The sequence below is a fragment of the Mytilus californianus genome, unplaced genomic scaffold, assembly GCF_021869535.1.
Source record: "Mytilus californianus isolate M0D057914Y unplaced genomic scaffold, xbMytCali1.0.p SCAF_22, whole genome shotgun sequence".
In the NCBI taxonomy this organism is placed as follows: Eukaryota; Metazoa; Mollusca; class Bivalvia; order Mytilida; family Mytilidae; genus Mytilus; species Mytilus californianus.
Window position 1 is genome coordinate 5,670,734 of NW_026262671.1, and position 20,094 is coordinate 5,690,827.

At 34.4% G+C, this 20,094-nt stretch overlaps 1 protein-coding gene and 1 pseudogene across 1 annotated transcript; one reads left to right on the top strand and one right to left on the bottom strand.

The window, feature by feature from the left end:
- Positions 1-355: 355 nt before the first annotated feature.
- LOC127732042 (histone H1-delta-like) lies at positions 356-910 on the top strand (annotated as a pseudogene).
- A 7,343-nt stretch (positions 911-8,253) lies between these two features.
- On the bottom strand, positions 8,254-20,041 carry LOC127732173 (endoribonuclease LACTB2-like). Its single transcript, XM_052241234.1, has 7 exons — positions 19,799-20,041; positions 17,328-17,491; positions 16,107-16,227; positions 14,695-14,797; positions 13,462-13,683; positions 12,796-12,877; positions 8,254-12,121 (listed from the first exon to the last, which is right to left on the bottom strand). The coding sequence occupies exons 1-7, from the start codon at positions 19,933-19,935 to the stop codon at positions 12,066-12,068; spliced, it is 885 nt and encodes a 294-aa protein (XP_052097194.1). The 5' UTR covers positions 19,936-20,041; the 3' UTR covers positions 8,254-12,065.
- Between the last annotated feature and the right edge of the window lie 53 nt (positions 20,042-20,094).

Below are 20,094 nucleotides of genomic sequence, written 5' to 3' on the forward strand. Positions count from 1 at the left end.
TACAGTTATGTATCTATATAATGTTTATAAATGTGGTCAGATTTTGTTTGTATGTTTATATATAGTCAATGTTTATTGTCTTGGTAACAATCCTATAATTTTGGATTTTGAACCAATAAAATTATCTTATCATAATAATTTTACCGAGATCGCGTAATGGATTTTACAAGTTATTTTTAAGTGTGTCTTCGTCGAGGTCCGCGTTCGTCTGTAATAAATAAACGAGGCCTAGAATGACCGTGCAAGGGCTGTATAGGCAGTCAAGGTCGTTAAAAACTTTCATATGATGACGTTAGTTTCAAATCGTTATTCGTAGTATAAACTTCGTAAAGGATAATATTTTGATTCGTTCAAAATGGCAGATGTAGCAGCGGCACCAGCTAAATCACCAAAGAAAAAGGCAGCAGCCAAGCCAAAGAAGACTTCAGCACATCCTAAATACAGCGAGATGATTGGGAAAGCCATCGCCGCTTTGAAAGAACGTAGAGGTTCCTCATGAAGGCATGCAATTTTGAAGTACATCATGGCCAACTTCAACGTCGGAAAAGATACCAAGTTAGTAAAAGCTCATTTAAAACTTGCACTCAGAGCCGGAGTTAAGAAGAACAATTTGAAGCAGTCCAAGGGAACTGGAGCATCCGGATCTTTCAGAATTGGAGAGACAAAGCAAGCTAAAAAGAAGCCGTCAAAGAAAGCTGCTAAACCTAAGGCCGCCAAGCATAAGAAGACAAAGAGCACACCTAAGAAAAAGAAGGCAGCAAAGAAACCAGCTGGAGAGATAAAGGCAACCAAGCCTAAAGCTAAGAAACCAGCAGCAAAGAAACCAGCCAAGCCAAAGAAGACAGCCAAGTCACCAGCTAAAAAGAAGGCAGCCAAACCAAACGCCAAAAAGACACCAAAGAAGAAGTAAACCCCTCCAGACTTCAGTCTGCAGAGGCTATTCAGCCACCAAAAACCCTTTTTATTAAGGGCTACCCAATTTGTTCAAAAAGAATCTACAATTATTGTAATCATTTATCAAACTAAATATAGCTGAGCCCTACCCAACCCTTTTCTTTTCACTTCACTTTGCACTGTTCTTTGTACAATCTTTTTCAGTCAAATTATTTCCATTTTTATGCCCCCGCCGTAGCGGAGGGGGCATTAAGTTTTACCCTTGTCCGTCTGTACGTACGTACGTACGTCCCAAAATTGGTTTCCGTTCTCTAACTTTAGTTTGCCTCAACCAAATGTTATGAAACTTATACACAATGCTTATTACCACAAAACACAGATCAAGTTTGAATTTTGGTGGCGTCACTTTTACCGTTCTAGAGTTATGCCCCTTTACGAATGATAAAATTGCTGAATTTTTCGTTTTCGTTCTCTAATTTTAGTTTGCCTCAACCAAATGTTATGAAACTTATACACAAAATGCTTATTACCACAAAACACAGATCAAGTTTGAATTTTGGTGGCGTCACTTTAACCGTTTTAGAGTTATGCCCCTTTAGAAATGGAAAAATTGCAAAATTTTTATAAATATCAAGTAATTTTTAAAATTGGAGTTATCTTCCTTTGTCCATGATTATAGTTGAATCAACTACAATCAATGCTTTATACAATGCAATGTTTTGTTTTGACTTCCACTGATAAAACACAGATCAAGTTGAATTTGGGTAGTGTCACTTTAACCATTATTGAGTTATGCCCCTTTATAAATCAAAAGATTGCAAAATTTTTAATTTCCATTCTGTAACTTAAGTTTGCCCCAACCAAACATTATGAAACCTATACACAATATTCATTACCACAAAACTAAGATCAAGTACATTTTTTTTGTTTCCGTTTTCTAACTTTAGTTTGCCTCAACCAAATATTATGAAACTTATACACAATGCTTATTTCTACATAATACAAATTAAGTACGAAATTTGGTGGCAACACTTTTACCATTCTTGAGTTATGTCCCTTTATAAACATAAAAATTGCTGAATTTTTCGTTTCCGTTCTCTAACTTTAGTTTGTCTCAACCAAAGGTTATAAAACTTATACACAACTATTCTAGAGTAATGCGTGTTTACAAATAGAAAAATTGCTGAATTTTTAGTTTCTGTTCTCTACCTAAGTTAGCCTCAACCAAATGTTATGAGACTTACACACAATGCTTATTACCACAAAACTCAAATAAAGTTCAAATTTGGGTAGCGTCACTTTACCGTTCTTAAGTTATGTCCCTTTATAACTATATGATATGCAAGCGGGGGCATCATCTGTGTCCACATGTGGACACTATCCACATTTATTTGCTTTATTTCACTCCTTAAGAGTCCACTATTTCTAACCTTCATGCAGTTGCCTTTTGGGGAAATTATTTTTAGTAAGGCAACATTAAAGATAAATTATATTACTTTCATGCACTTATTTGAACGAACTGATTAAATTTCTTTCAAAAGAATTATCCATTCAAATACAACCTAAGATAAAGGGAAGAGATAGGTTGTTATTTTCTTATCTTTTTTTCGAGGGGTGTGTCAAAATCACACATTTAAACTTCTACCGAATAAATTATTTTACTCGTGATTTTTTCCATTTCTACCTCATTCATGTTCAACTTGACTGAAATTTTTTGGCGGACTTTTTCTACTCGTATGCAATGTCAAAGGTTGGCTGTCTAGTTCATAGCAAATAGTCAATGGGGAGGTAACTCTAAATTAAACTTAGTTACTTTTTTGTCGGCGTACTAATATTCTGTAAAAATGTGCACAATACAAAAGATGTATAAATGTATTGTCAACATACAAGTGAACAAATAGAAAATGAATTCAGTGACGTTTGTCTGTTATTTTTTGTTGTTATTGGCAAAATGACTATAACTGAGTATTAAAGGTTAGCAGGAAACTCTAAAGTATGGAGGTTTTTATTAAACATTTAACAGTTCTGCAATTATTTTTCATTCTATTATAATTACATTACATGTATGTTTCATTATAATACGTTATTTTGATTTTTTTAACATTCATGATGACACAAGCTTCCACAATAAAGTGCACAGATAAATAAAAGAAAAACTTGATAGAAATCATGTTTTCGTGATCTTAGCAAAAAAATGTAATTATAAGTATTGAATGCTTCTTTAAGTAAATTTATAGGGTTGTAAAAGCGTTGACCGTGCCAACATTTTTAGAATGGAAACAAAATGTACTTCGGTCAACGCTTTTACACCCCAATAAATTTACAAAAAGAAGCATTCAATTCTTAAATACATGCAGATATATATAGTGTGAATGTACTTACATTTATATTTCATCAGTCCTCTATGTTTGAACTCGCTTTTCATCGTAGTTCTACCGTCGGAGTAGTGTGTTTGGGGGTGGGGGAGAGTAAAAGGGGCGTTCATGTTGTTGACGATAGCTGATTATGTAACCATATTTATACTTTTCTTCACCTCTCGAATTCTTCTTTGTGTTTTACTCGTGTATGAAATAAATGCACCTACTTGCTTTTATGTTTCTTTCAAATGGGTTGTCCTGTTTGTTTTTCTCTTCTTTTTTTTAGTGTTTTGACGACTTGTCTGTGTCTTTGTAATGTCATTTTAACGAAACAATACAGTGACGTCACATACGTAGCATATCTACTGTTATGAACTAAAACAAGGATGGACGGACAGTTGTACAAAAGGTAAGAAAATGTTTATGTATTTGATAACAGGTATCGTGCATTATCTCCAATAATGAGTCGACTGAAAATTTCTGTCATTATGGCTTATTTGTGGATCTTGTCTTGCTGATCATTTGTGCTTTTTAAAGTTTTTATCTATCTATTACAGTTTACAAGATAATATGCAAAACTGGGGAAAATTGTCATTAAAGGGCAATAACTTCAATAAGGATTCGACTAACAATTTCGTCACTTATTTGTAGATCTTGTCTTGCTGATCATTTTTTCTATTTAAATTTCCTATCTATCTAATATAGTTTTTAAGATATAAGGCAAAAACGCAAAAATATAAATATGTAAAAATCGTCATTTTAAGGCAATCACTCTAATAAGAAGTCGACTGAAGATTTCGGCCATGTTGACTTATTTGTAGCTCTTGTCTTGTTGATCATTTTTGCTATTCAAAGTTTCTACCTCTCTATTATAATTTTCGAGATAAAAGGCAAAAATTTAAAAAAATGGTAAAATTCATCATCTAAGGGCAATAACGCACACAAGAAGTCGTCTGACATGCAGTTTTGACATAAATGAACAATAGGAAAAGCTTAACATTCTGAAAATGTTTGCCTTGTCAGATTTTTTTCTTTTCAAAGCGGTTTTCAAAATAATACGCAAAATTGCATTTTACCCCTATGTTCTATTTTTAACGATGTCGGACATCTTGGTTGTCAGGCGGGGGTCATCGGACACAATTTTTAAACAAGATACCCCAATGATGAGTGTGGCCAGGTTTGGTTAAATTTGGCTCAGTAGTTTCAGAGAAGATTTTTGTACAAGTTAACGACGACGACGACGGACGCCAAATGATTAGTAAAGCTCGCTTGCAGGTGAGCTGAAAAGGAGATACAAAATTAAAAAGATACCAAGAGGCCAGATTCTAAACCATATGTCAAAGAAAAGACGGACAATACCATAACCAGAAGAAAAATATACGGAAAGATATAAAAACATTTCACAGAAAACTAGATTGAGCAAATGAACCTACCAAAAAGACGGGATATGAATTTTGGTGCTCAGGAGGGTCTACAGTTCCTGCTCCAATAGATACACACCGACTAGTTCTTGCTCAGAAGGAGTCGACAGTTCCTGCTCCAATAAGTACACACCGACTAGTTCTTGCTAAGGAGTCGACAGTTCCTGTCCAGATAGGTGCACACCGACTAGTTCCTGCTCAGAAGGAGTCGACAGTTCCTGCTCCAATAGTTACACACCGACTAGTTCTTGCTCAGAAGGAGTTGACAGTTCCTGTTCCAATAGGTACACACCGACTAGTTCTTGCTCAGGAGTCGACAGTTCCTGCTCCAATAGGTACACACCGACTAGTTCTTGCTCAGGAGGGTCGACAGTTCCTCCTCTAATAGGTACTCACCGACTAGTTCTTTGCTCAGGAGGGTTGACAGTTACTGCTCCAATAGTTACACACCGACTAGTTCTTCCTCAGGAGGGTTGACAGTTCCTGCTCCAATAGTTACACACCGACTAGTTCTTCCTCAGGAGGATTGACAGTTCCTGGTCCAATAGTTACACACCGAGTAGTTCTTGCTCAGGAGGGTTGACACTGAGTTCCTACTCCAATAGGTACACACCGACTAGTCATTGCTCAGGAGGGTCGACAGTTCCTGCTCCAATAGGTACACACCGACTAGTTCTTGGTCAGGAGTCGACAGTTCCTGCTCCAATAGGTAAACACCAACTAGTTCTTGCTCAGAAGGAGATGACAGTTCCTGCTCCAATAGTTACACACCGACTAGTTCTTGCTCAGGAGGGTTGACAGTTCCTGCTCCAATAAGTACACACCGACTAGTTCTTGCTCAGAAGGAGTTGACTGTTCCTGCTCCAATAGGTACACACCGACTAGTTCTTGCTCAGGAGGGTTGACAGTTCCTGCTCCAATAAGTACACACCGACTAGTTCTTGCTCAGAAGGAGTTGACTGTTCCTGCTCCAATAGGTACACACCGACTAGTTCTTGCTCAGGAGGGTTGACAGTTCCTGCTCCAATAAGTACACACCGACTAGTTCTTGCTCAGGAGGGTCGACAGTTCCTGCTCCAATAGTTACACACCGACTAGTTCTTGCTCAGGAGGGTTGACAGTTCCTGCTCCAATAGTTACACACCGACTAATTCTTGCTCAGGAGGGTCGACAGTTCCTGTCCCAATAGGTACACACCGACTAGTTCTTGCTCAGGAGGGTCGACAGTTCCTGCTCCAATAGTTACACACCAACTAGTTCTTGCTCAGGAGGGTCGACAGTTCCTGCTCCAATAGTTACACACCGACTAATTTTTGCTCAGGAGGGTCGACAGTTCCTGTCCCAATAGGTACACACCGACTAGTTCTTGCTCAGGAGGGTCGACAGTTCCTGCTCCAAAAGTTACACACCGACTAGTTCTTGCTCAGGAAAGTCGACAGTTCCTGCTCCAATAGGTGCACACCGACTAGTTCTTGCTCAGAAGGAGTCGACAGTTCCTGTTCCAATAGTTACACACCGACTAGTTCTTCCTCAGGAGGATTGACAGTTCCTGTTCCAATAGTTACACACCGAGTAGTTCTTGCTCAGGAGGGTTGACACTGAGTTCCTGTTCCAATAGGTACACACCGACTAGTTCTTGCTCAGGAGGGTCGACAGTTCCTGCTCCAATAGGTACACACCGACTAGTTCTTGCTCAGAAGGAGTCGACAGTTCCTGCTCCAATAGTTACACACCAACTAGTTCTTGCTCAGAAGGAGATGACAGTTCCTGCTCCAATGGTTACACACCGACTAGTTCTTGCTCAGGAGGGTTGACAGTTCCTGCTCCAATAGTTACACACCGATTAGTTCTTGCTCAGGAGGGTCGACAGTTCCTGCTCCAATAGGTGCACACCGACTAGTTCTTGCTCAGAAGGAGTCGACAGTTCCTGTTCCAATAGTTACACACCAACTAGTTCTTGCTCAGAAGGAGATGACAGTTCCTGCTCCAATGGTTACACACCGACTAGTTCTTGCTCAGGAGGGTTGACAGTTCCTGCTCCAATAAGTACACACCGACTAGTTCTTGCTCAGAAGGAGTTGACAGTTCCTGCTCCAATAGGTACACACTGACTAATTCTTGCTCAGGAGGGTCGACAGTTCCTGTCCCAATAGGTACACACCGACTAGTTCTTGCTCAGGAGGGTCGACAGTTCCTGCTCCAATAGTTACACACCAACTAGTTCTTGGTCAGGAGGGTCGACAGTTCCTGCTCCAATAGTTACACACCAACTAGTTCTCCCAAATGCGCCGATTCTTTCTGTTACTCCTTTTTGTGTGTTTAACGCCACTTTCAGCACTATTGGCTATTTCGTGTCGGTCAGTTTTTATTGGTTGAGGAAGCGGCAATCCTGATCAATTAGGATTGGAGTCGAACGCACCTGTTACGTGCGGGGCTCGAACTCACAGCATCATCGTTGGCAGTATAGTGTAACAGTAGTTCGACTACTTAGACCACTCGGTCACCGAGGCCCGTGACTCCGGTGATAAGAAATCATACAATAGAGGATTGGAATCGTCTCTCGCATTATCAAATTTGTAAACTATTCATCATTTAAAATATGTCACTTGAATCAAAAGTTTATTAAAAATACTTCACCTGAAATCTATTTTTCAGTGTAGTATAGTGTTTTAGTTGTCAACAATTAGTTGCACATACGACGTAGTTCTTGAAGAACCCAGTGGCGGATCCAGGGGGGTTCCGGGGGTTGGAACCCCCCTTTTTTGACGATCAATGCATTTGAATGGGGACATATATTTGGAACCCCCCTTTCTCCTGGGTTGGAACCCCTCCCCTTTTAAAAATGGCTAGATCCGCCCCTGGAAGCAACATGAAACCAGTATACTAGTAGCAAAATTTCATTAAACCTTTGTAATTTCATTTAGAAAGGTTACCCAATATTAATATTATGTGTTAACCGGCAGTAAAATCTATGTCAAAGAGAGGTTTCTGTTTGGCTGTGCAGTTGTATAAATATGCAGTAATGTCTGGTCAGAATGGGGACATTAAATATGATGCCATGTAGAGGAAAAATGCACATTATTGAGGCCCTGCAACAGCTTTTCTCTTCCCAAATATGAATGAAATATTTGCCACTGGACGTCCAGAAATAACAGTCAATTAATCAATACAAGGGGGCATTGGAGCAGCAGGATACAACCATAAATCTACAAATTCCTTAGGGGAAAGACCTTGACCTGTGGAAAATTTTACCCCATCCGTTTGCTCTTAGTGTTTTAGAGATTAGCCAAAACTGCATTATACCCCTATCTTCTATTTTTAACAACAGCAGCCAAGTTTGTTGATGGGTCAAGTCCAAGGATACAGTTTTTTAAAAGATGACAAGATGCCCTAAGGGTCATTCAGGTAGAGTTTGGTAACATTTGGCCCAGTAGTTTCAGAGAAGAAAATTTAAAAATAGATTAAAATGACGACAGACAGGGTTAACAGACGCCAAGTGATGGCAAAAGCAAACATGGCCAGGTGAGTTTAAAACACTGTATCAAACCGAACTATATATCTATATATAACAATATTTTACAAATGTTTTAAACATGTTTTTATTCTCATTTTCATATCATTTAACAAAATGTAACAAACTGATTTTCATCATATTTTGATTACTGGGACATTATAAAACATCAAACCACTAAAAGACCTTATGACTACAATCTTGATTAATATAATACTTAATAATATAACAAGGGGAGTATTCATATCTAGTTGGCCCTATAGTCAGTGAAAAATGAAATTTCATTTTGAAGTTATATTTTCAAACTTTTTATAACAAATCTGAATAAAACATAATCTTGAATACAAGTTTTTGATCAGCCCTAAATTGTTTTATCAATTTGGAAACAATGAGCAGAAGCCAGTACCAAAAAGTTACTTTACTTTAATGAGGGTCTGGATTTGGGGGGTTTGTCTTTTTCTTTTGTTTCTATTTTTAGGACATTTTCTCTATTCTTTATAAATTTTGTGTTTTTCTCCATTCTTTATATTTAAGTTCACATTATTTTTTCTAAACTGTATTTTTTGGCCTATTTTTCTCTATTCTTTATTTTTTCCCCATTTTTCTGTCATATTTGCTCATTATTCTTTAGTCTGTGAACCCCATCCAGACCCTTTTTAATAACCATCTATATTGATGAAAACCCTATTGGGAACATTGGGATGATTTATTATTGTTTCCTTAGAAATGAATCCCAAAAATAGGAGGGTTTTATTATTACGTTTTTCTTATCCTTGATATTGTTCTTCCTTAAAGATTATAAAGTTAAGGGAAGGGATGTTTTCAAATTAGCAAAAATAAACCTTTTGGAAAATAATTCCACCTTATAGAAAATGAAAGGATTTGGAGTAAATGTACATGGGACAAAATCGCACACAATACACAGAAAACATAGAAAATTATCAATGAACAGGGCTTTTATCTTGACAGTATTCTTAATATGGCTGAATTTCAAAAGAGATTATCTCAGTGCTGATGCAATTTTTTCCCTAGTGTTTAAAATATCTTTTAAAATAATTTGACATGCTTAAATTTATAGACCAAAGAAGACCCCTGCCAAATGTACAGTTTATTTTTTCCTGAGAGTCCTCCTCTTCTGCAAATCATGACAACTGATCTCTAAAAACAGGTCTACCTATATAGGTATTGAAAACTATGAAACAGTTGTTCATAAGACGGAGGTCTCTAAAGACCGATTCACTGTTCAGCATAATGACATTGTTGTTAGTAAAAGAATATTATGTACTTTAATATACATCTTGGTTAGATAAAACAATACAATTTTAAAATACTATGGTTAACAAAATACTATCTAATGCTTTGGTTAAAACACTATATTTCAATACTGTTGTTAACAAAATAAGTTATGAGACCATTTTTAAATCATTACTTTTATTGTTATTTTTTGTCTCCATAATACTGTAAATTCAGAAACTATTGTGAGGTTTTGATTAATGCGAAAAATGCAACCTGGTGAGTATTGCAATAATAAAAACTCGCATTCTGATATCTGATAAATATATCTGGATGAAACTATTCTGAAATCGCAAAAGTAAATCTCACATTTTAGTTCAGACTTCAAAAATTGCAATAATAAATGCACGCAATAATTTCTGAATATACAGTAAGCAATTTGTAGCCATTAAAACTATTAACACTGAAAAAAACAACTATTGTAAACTTAAAACTTCTGTATTTTGTTAAAATCTAGTTTAATTGATTTCTTTTCACACAAAAGCCAACCGTGTGAGACACTCATGGGTAGTCAAGGTCATTAAACACCCCCCTAGTACACAAAAATCGTACATTGATGACCCTAATTTTCGTTTCACACAGGAATTATACAACAATGGCCCCATTATCTTTTCACACAGGAAGAATACAGTACATGCCATTATTTCTGTAGAAATTCAGAATTGTCAACCTAAGGTCTGATTGTTTGATTAGGAGTTTATCATTTACCCTGCAAAACTTACACCCAAAGGTTGACAATTCTTCAAGTCAATATTTTTTATATCTTTCCTTTTTTTCATTTAGTTTTTTTTTCTTTCTTTTTTCTTATAAAACAAAAGACATCTTGCTCTTGATTATATATATATAATTCTTCTCTCTGTTAAATTTCTTATAAAACAAAAACATATTATATAAATTGCTTCTCTCCTCATTAAACATTTAAACTATGTCTTGTCTTTTTGTCAGATATTCAGAATCCTTTAGTTTTAACCATGCAGTGCCAATAAAAATTTTGCCCGCTAACCCCTACTTTTCTTTTCATATTTTTATTACAAATAGTTTAAAAAGCCATTTTTAAAAATCATATAAAATCCTTGTTATTTTTTCATAGTTTTTGAATGAAAAAAGTGCCAATGCTAAATGTATGAAAAATCTAGAGAATCATTTCCCGCCAAATTTTAATTTGATTACGTCTCAAAAGCAAGGACACAGACCTTTAATTTTTTTTTCTGCTTTTTTAGATCCGTTATTTATTTACTATCAATTTACAACAGTCGTTTAAAAAGCTTGTTATTTTGAAACAGAGGAGCGAACATCTGTAAAGACCCCTTAAACAATTGTTGACCCTGTCAAAGCAGCAAATGCTAGAAACAGCACAAACAAGTCTCACAGCTGCCACAAAATGTCATACAGAGGAAATCAATTCTAGGATGATGTGAATATTTTGAGAGAATTGGTAAAAGTGAACTTGTTCACAATGTAGAAGAATAAAATATGAGGGTAGGTGGATTGGTATACTCACTGATGAAAGGACAATTTATACATGTATTACTAAATGTTTGCCATTTACAACTATATATTAATCTCAATACACGTAGGAATTCTGTCTAACATTTGATCACATGATCTCTTAAAAGACCAGGATGAAAGTTGAATATTTTGTGTTAAGATTTGGTAAACATTATAAGATTTCTTCTCTAAAATTCTTAGCTTAAAATCCAGTTGCAAATATTACACCAGAATATAAATATGATAACAAATTAAACAATAAATCAACTTTAGATGTTGTTACCAATTTGTGCTCTACACAAAAATTAAACAGGATTTATATCCTAAATTAAGGAGAAAATGGGATTTTAATCTTGTAATAATTTTCTGTCATAATTGAGCATATCCTCATTATAATAAACCAAGAATATAACTTAAAACCCATAATACACATAAAAATCAAAGTTCAACCAATGATACACATAAAAATCAAAGTTTCAACCAATGATACACATAAAAATCAAAGTTTCAACCAATGATTTCAAATGCATCTTTAAATTACAAAAGAGCAGAAATTGATAACAAATTTTGCCACTTAAAAACATAACAAATCAATTATGACATAAAACAATATAAAACCATGTACTGTGGATTCATGATTATTCATGGGATACATACTTTTTTGTGGATTTCGTGGGTACATGTGAACCAAAAATTTAAATCTTCAAAGAAGTACAAATTTTGTATAGGCCTGTATGCTAATGTTTGTTAAACCACAAAATCAAATATTCCCGAAAATGCAAGTTTTCCTCAATCCATGAAAAATTGGTACCCAAGAAAATAAATGAATCCACAGTAGTCTAACTCTGTTATCTTAATATCAAAATACAGGTCCCTCAAATCTGTTCTACAGAGAAACAGGATACAACCTAAATCCAATTAATCACTCAAAAGGTCATAGTTCACAATACATTGGTTCAAGTTCAACAAACTAAAACTGTGGGTGTTACCGTGTAATTTTCAATACACTTAAAAGTCCATATAATGGCACCAAAACATCTATCAGGATGCACCAGATCAATTTTACAGGTTCCCTGCTTTCTTTAGAGTACCAGATCAATTTTACAGGTTCCCAGTTTTCTTCAGAAGCCACCTGGTGTCCTCTTCTTCAATTTTGTCTGTAATTATATCATGCCTATTACAAATTGATTGGAATTAGATAAAAATGTGCTTTTCTTTTGATCTCTTTATTATACTGAAAGATTCCTTATATATGCTACATAAAAACATGAAATGAGCAAGTGCAACGTATCTTAAAAAATTAACTCCAATAGCAAATTAGAAATAACTAAAGAGGAAGTTGAATGCACACATCTCCCAAGACCTGTTTCTTTCATAAATACTTACTCAATTTATATTCTTTGTAAACATAAGTTTAAGGTATAAATTTTTTACCACAATTTATTATTAAATATTTTTTCTTCTCAATATTATCAATACAGGATGGGAATACCGCTAAAAACTTGTGTTTTTTTTTCTTCATTAAACCTGCCAGGATAACTATGCTGTAGTAGGTACAAAATTGAAATGAGGAAACATGACTTAACTTTCAACTTGGGATGATTTGAGACCTAAAATAATGTTAATAGTTATATCAATATTAAATATGGAGATGTGGTATGTTTGTCATTGGGATAACTATCCACCAGAGACCAAATGACAGGGATGTAAGCAGACTATAGGTCACAGTATGGCTTTCAACAATGAGCAAAACCCATAATGCATTGATTTGACTTTACTTTTCATGGTCCACATGTACATGTACTTAATTTGATTACTTAATTAACAGTACCTGCAAAGCCATCTTTAACCAGCTTTTCCAGATGATGAATAACATTATTTGCTGCTGCCATCTTTAACATTGGATTCAAATCCTATTATAAAATAAAGGAAATATATCACGAAAAAAGTAAATAACAAAAATACTGAACTCCATAGAAAATTCAAAACGGAAAGTCCCATATTAAATTGCAAAATCAAAACATCAAACAAATGGAATACAATGAAGAGCACACTGTTATTTTTACTAGAAACCTTATACCGAGAGTAACCTGAATAATTCAGTCGTTAGATTCTGCTGCTCTACTATGCCTATAGGCCAAGTCAATGAAAAATCGTCAAATAATCATTCAGAATAAGCTCAGGTTTTACCTATCTCGATAACATTAAGCTTTCAGCCAATTGGCACTCTCTCCCAGAGAACACAATCAAAATCCTAGATTTGTGACAAGTTTTTATTGTATTAAAAGAGTTCAGGCCATCGCGAGTCGGAGAGTCAATCATGGGGAGGGACTGAATTAATTTATTTAATATTAAATGGAAATGAAAAGTGACAGCATCATTTTTAGTAGGTAAACAGTCAACAGATTATTTTATAGTTAAAATAAGGTTATTTTTACCAAAATTCACAAGGTTGGCAAGTCTGACATTTACAAACTATAGTAAAAATCAAACTGACCTCATATATTTTCTCTACTAACTCCTCAGCCGTCATTGGTTGATTTAGTTCTTTCAGACAATGTAAAATCTGTTGTTCTCTGTTCATTCTGTGAGCTATGTATTCTTTTAATTTGTCTGTGGGATCGTTTATCACAGAACCGTGAGAAGGGTAGATAACTGCTGGATTCAGATCAAGTATTTTCTGGAGAGATCCCATGTATGTCTGTAGATCTTCAAATACCTATAAATATATATTTATTTAATTTAGTTTCTTGTCTGATTAGGCAATAACTAAGATCCAAAAGTTGGAAAATATTATTTTTATTCAGATCTCAGACATGTCAGACAAGGTATAAAATGTGACATTCCCGGCTTAGGGTGTTTCACTTTAGCAAATTCAGTTCCATGTATTTTCGACCATAAAATCTAACATTGATGTCCACAAAGTTTTAAGATACATTAGTTATTCCTCTTGTTCCTTATCAAATACAATTGCTAAATTGGCATTTTAAATGTTTACCTGGTACCCACATCTACTTTAATTTCTAATTATGTATACCCCTTACATTATCTTATCAGCATCTTTATATAATACTGTGGATTCATTTATTTTCGTGGGTACCAATTTTCGTGGATAAGGGAAAACTTACATGTTCGTGGATAATTAATTTCGTGGTTTTGATGAAGTCTACATACAAGTCTATAGAAAATTTGTCATTCGTTGAACATTTAATTTCGTGGTTCACCTGTAACCACGAAATCTACGAAAATTTGTATCCAACGAATACTAATGAATCCACAGTATATGATAGCAGCAATGAAACATAAAATTGTTTTACTTTTTCAATTTGATTTCATTTCCATGAGGCTAACAAAGAAATGCAATCAATTTCACATCAATATATTGATATTTCTTTTAATTTTCTTCTATAGATAAATTACAACAAACTATTTGTCTATAATGGCATATAATTGCAGCAGGCAAAAATGAAATAGACTTTATGTTTTTGCAGGTGATACCTGCTTAATAAATAACTAGTAGAGGCAATTGCATTTATTGGAGGGATATTACTCACAAAAAGACAATTTTTTCTAGGGAAACCTTATAAGAGATAATTAAATGAAAACATCTTTTCATCTGATTTTAAAAATATTGAGTTTTACCGCCAGCAAATAAAACCAATGTATCGATAATTTTTCTACAGTGAAAAATCAAATTAACAAGATCCAATTCTTCTGTTATTATACATACTGCAGTTGTCTCCCCTAGTACTGTATCACCAGAAAACACAGCATTCTCTTCCTCGAGGTATAGTGCCATGTGTTCTTCTGTGTGTCCTGGTGTATGTATAGCTCTGAAATTTATAAAAAAAAATATAGTTTTAAATAAATCATTCTAATATAACAATCTTCTTTCGTTTTGAAAAAAAAAGCCTTGTGCTCAATACATAAAAATATAAGGAATGCATGCCTAATGTCACAATCAAAATTACAATGTCAGTTGATGTACTTTGAAGCATCCCATCGACATAAATAAGACGTTATACAGTAAAGTTATCTATAAAGGTCTACCTGAGAAAATTTACCTAAAAAGAAAAGCGACCTTTAAAATAAAGTTCAGAAAGCATAGGTATTACTGCAGGGAGACAAGAGGGTGGCTTGACAAGAGGTCGGCTTGACAAGACAGGTTTTTCGCTTAACAGAGGTTACCTTTATAGCAGGTTTGACTGTATTGCCATTTAATTGAAAGTTGATAACAAATAGAGGATACCATACAAAATCTGTTGAATGGACATTAAAAAAACACATAAATCCGATGCATTATTAATAAATTCTAAGAGTCCTGTACATTTTTTTTAATTCCACAAAAACTGCATTATTTTTTCCATTTTAAGTTAAAGGTCAAAATGGCCATTCCATAAGCAACATTGTTCAATATCTTGGACTTGGCCCATTTAAGGTCCATTAACCTTTAAGAAATTACGTTTTGTTGGCAGATAATAGTAGTCACTACCAAATTGAGTTCCATTTTTTATTTACTCAGGGGATTTAGATCTCTACATGTATGTATAGTACAGACACTTGTCTATTCAATGTTGTTGGTTGATTTTTTGGTGTTATATGCCATTTTCAGCACTCTTGGCTATATCATGGAGCCAGTTTTTATTTGTGGAGGAAGCGGTAGTGCCCATGGAGAACCACCAACCTTCAGCAGGTAGGCAATCATAGTCAATTTAGGATGGAGTCTAACACACTTGCAACTAGCGTGATTCAATATTGTTGAAGACAGCATGTTAAAATCGAGATGTCTTTGTTGGTTTACTTGTGACATTTGGCTGCAGCAACATTAAACCCACATCTCCTTCACCTTGTATTGCAATTGACCAACATTCCTCAACAATGGATCAACAGACCTAAACAGTGGACCAACATTCATCAACAATGGACCAACATACCTCAACGATGGACCAACATTTCTCAACGATGGACCAACATTTCTCAACAATGGACCAACATTCCCCAACAATGGACCAACATAACACAACTATGGACCAACATAACACAACAATGGACCAACATACCACAACAATGGACCAACATACCTGAACAATGAGCCAACATACCACAACAACACCAACATACCACAACAATGCGCCTACATACCTCAAAGTAGCACCCTCTGTTTTAAAAACTGTGTTGTTTTCCACAAATGTGTACTTTGCTGGAGAGATGTCTAGGTCCTGTTGAGATATTCTTTTGAATTTTGATACAATGGTCTCTTGAGCTGTGAATTAAAACAACAGACAAATAGTACTCAGAAAGAAGTTCCAATATGAGATGGATGAATGGAGTGGTGTTAAACATCCTGCGGCAAATATCACATGCATTTCAGGACAAGATCATGGTGAGGTAATGCAAAGTAACAGTTTACAGGAAGGCATCTTTTGATACATTATTGTAGACTCCAAGACTACTAATCTTTCTTTTTACTCTTAAATGCTGCATGCTTACCGGAGAAATTGCAAATATTTATTTTCAAGCTTTTTTATTTTACCTGGTTAGGGTCAAATAAACTTTGATAAAAGGAGATTTGGGTATATATACATTTATAAGAAAGTAGCACATCTACAAAATAAGTCATTTTGAGGTATATTTTTGAAGGGGTTTAAAAATTAAGCATTGCTTTTGGTCATGTAATATTGAAAAGGACTGCCTGGATAAACATCTGACATCCACAGACTATTGCACAGTCAATCAGGGGTAATACCTAGTTTAGTTTAAACATATTTTACTGTTCAAAAAGGACATACCAATTAGAAACAAGTTTTTCACCTTAGTAACATCTTCTCCAACATACCTATAAAAGTTATTTTTATTTACTTGAAGATGTAATATTTACTTGCATTAGTAAATTTGTAAGATTTTTATTTTATTTTCAAGAATTGAATAATCTCCCCTTAATTTTCACCAAAAATTTACTTAATTTTTTTTCAACCCCTCCAATTTAACCTTTATTGTCAAAAACTAAGCGAAGAAATATATTGCACACAGGTGGTAACTGTGCAAGGCCTTCAACAATTGCTCAATAGAGGCTTGTAAATAAGCAGATAACAGACAAAGGAGATATTAATGACAGACATTAAAACACTCTATCAGAGCAATGTAGTCAAGAGAAATTCAAGAAAAAAAGAAAATAAGACTGTCTTACTTATCATGCTTACATGTACACAAAATGATGTATATAAGTAAAAAAAATCTGAATGTCTAAGGGATAAAACTCTTCCTCCAAAATAATTTACTTCAAATTGTTTAATTTTGTTTTGAACACTTACCCACAATACATGTATTTCCTTTTTTTATTTACTTAATAAATATCATAATTACATTTTGTGACTTGGTTACATACATCAGGAACACTTCCACAATGGTCAGCATGCCAGTGAGAGATAATTATTTCCTGTATGCCACATTTGTGTTGTGATAAGGCATTCTGTAAATTCTTGATATAATCAGGTGTGCCTGGATCTGTGGTATCCAAAAGTATTCTCCTTAAATTATATGACATCAAATGTATGTGAGGGATATATGTAAATGAGACAACACAAATATACCACAAAAGATATAATATAAAGACCAACATAAGGTATTCAACAATAAACACGGTTTAAATCACCAGAAGGAAAGTAAATTGTATGTAAATATTTTGATTAACAAGCGTGACTGAAGAATAGAAATATGGTAACTTTGGTCTTCATCCAACCGCCAGTAACACTCACGCCAAAGTGGGGTGTCCGTTTGGCTGTGCGGGATGTATCAAGTACTCAGCCACGTCCGGTCAGAATGGGGACGATAAATCTGATGCCTGGTGTAGAGCATGTAGAGAGAGTGCCATGCTCTCTGCACATTAAGAACCCGTACAACAACTCTTTGAGGAGTCTGTAGGTGGCTTGTTGCAAGGCAAAATTTCTGTCCCTATCCAATAATCCTCCTTTTCCAGTGGCAGTCGAATTTTCCCAAAATTTCATCACAGACGGCCTCTGTTACAAGACCTACCTAATGTATTTATTGTTAATTTTTTCTCGTCCTGAACATGCATGAAATATTTGCCACTGGATGTTAAGCAATCAACAATCAATCAATCTAATAAACATAAATAGACACTAATGAAGGACCCATGATGTCAATATGCAAAGAAGGACACAATACAGTATCACTGTTATAAAATGGTTCTTGTGGACAGGAATATTTTTTGTTCAGTTCTAATTTCTCTACAACTTAAACATTAGAACAACAAATTTCAAACATAATGTTAACTAAAATTTGATCTTTTTTTCTCTATTGTTTCTTACACGATTTAACATTGCTGCCTTAAAGTATTTAATCCTGTTTGGTACCATTTGATAACACAATCAGATAAATACAGGTATACAATGGTATACAGATCCTGAGTCCATGCTTTGCTTAGAATGATCTGTTTTAACAACCTTTCAGGATCCTCTGGTTCTGTCGTAACCTTAAAACATTGTTGGCATAAAATTCATTGGTTGATATAAAATTTATCAAAACAGAAAGTAGGATGGAGTGTTGTCAGATCATTGTAAGCCAAGTGTCAACAATCTGTATTTTAATCAGATTTTTGATTATCAAAATGTCATATCTTAGAAAGTTGATAAACATGATTTTTTTTCTACAATTATCTACACATTGTCAAGAATTTGATGAAGCTACATGTATGATGAGTTATGTGAGTTAAGTAGGTAAGTTAGCAAAACTTTATTTTGATTTGGCATATTGACAAACAAATTTAACGTAAGCTCTAATGAGCTTTTCATCGAATATAAAAACATATACAATAACAAATAAAACAAGGCATGCAGCATGCAAATAAATAGTAATAAAATAGCACCACATTAACTCTAGCATATATGTATCTTGCTAACACTAAAAGCAATATATGAAGCACTAAGACATACTATAAAAAAAAAAATAATCTATAAAAATTATATTAAAATCAAATTTTAGTTAATCACTTGAAAAATTTCTTAGTTTGCTCAGCCTGGGGTAAATATAAATTCATGTGTTAGTCCCAGACTCAGCTTCAACATGTTATTCAAACTTATACTCAGATGTAGAAACGGTCAGGAATAACCATTAATTGGTGGATTATACATGTTATACCTCAATTCAGGTATAATCCACCATTTGACATATAGTGGGATAGACCAAATGAGGTATAATACAGTTTTTATCACAGAAATTTTTAAAGACATATTCGAGCATCTTTTTGCATATACCATCTTAAGCCATGATGAGTTCTCATTGGTGACATGTAATTGCTTCTGAATTCCTGTGCTGTATTTTATGAAAATGTTGATTATATCTCAATTGAGGTATAATCCACTAATTGATGGATATTGACAACTAGATTCATTAAGTCTGTATCAGTCACAATTTAAAGATTTGTTAGTCGAAATGGACTGGAAGAGACTAAAGAACAAAAAATAAGATTTAATAGATGAAAACTATTTCATAAGTAGGAAAAGGAGGTTCTTATTAGTTTTTTGGTTTCTCTAACAAAATGCAGCACAAAGTGACAGAATCAATTACATGTCATCACTAAGTGGTCATCAAAGCGTGTTATGGTAAAATGCAAAAACCGAAAAAGATGCTCCAACATCTTTACATTTTTTTGGGATAAAATCTGCATTATACCTCAATTGGTGTATCTCAGTATAGCCTTAGCGTCATTATATGTCAATTGAAGTAGAATCCACAAAATAATGGTTATTCCTGACCTGTCCTATCTATAGTATAGGTAATATTTTGATCAGTGCAATATTTTAATGAAATTTCACCTGTCACCTTTACCAATCAAGTAAGAATTTGTGCCTTGTAATGTCATTGGTCTTGCATTACATCCTAATACCCTGATTACACGTTCTGAAAGCTTTTCTATTTGAGGAAGTGGAGCTAATTTCACTGAGGATGCCATTCTTCAATTTTTTTGGTTAGATCACATGACAGTCATGTGACCCAACAATTTCGTTTAACGATGTGTGCTTCGTTGAATTGTTTTGATAGTTAAATTAAAATAAAAATAAACTATTTATTGAGGAAATATATAAATAATCGGACAAGGTTGGAAAATTGT

Coding starts and splice junctions, on each gene's coding strand:
- LOC127732173 (XM_052241234.1), bottom strand. CDS start 19,935: ATGGCATCCTCAGTGAAATTAGCTCCACTTCCTCAAATAGAAAAGCTT. Junction 13,684..14,694: donor TACTAGGGGAGACAACTGCA/GTATGTATAATA, acceptor ATATATTTATAG/GTATTTGAAGATCTACAGAC. Junction 12,122..12,795: donor GGTTAAAGATGGCTTTGCAG/GTACTGTTAATT, acceptor ATATAATTACAG/ACAAAATTGAAGAAGAGGAC.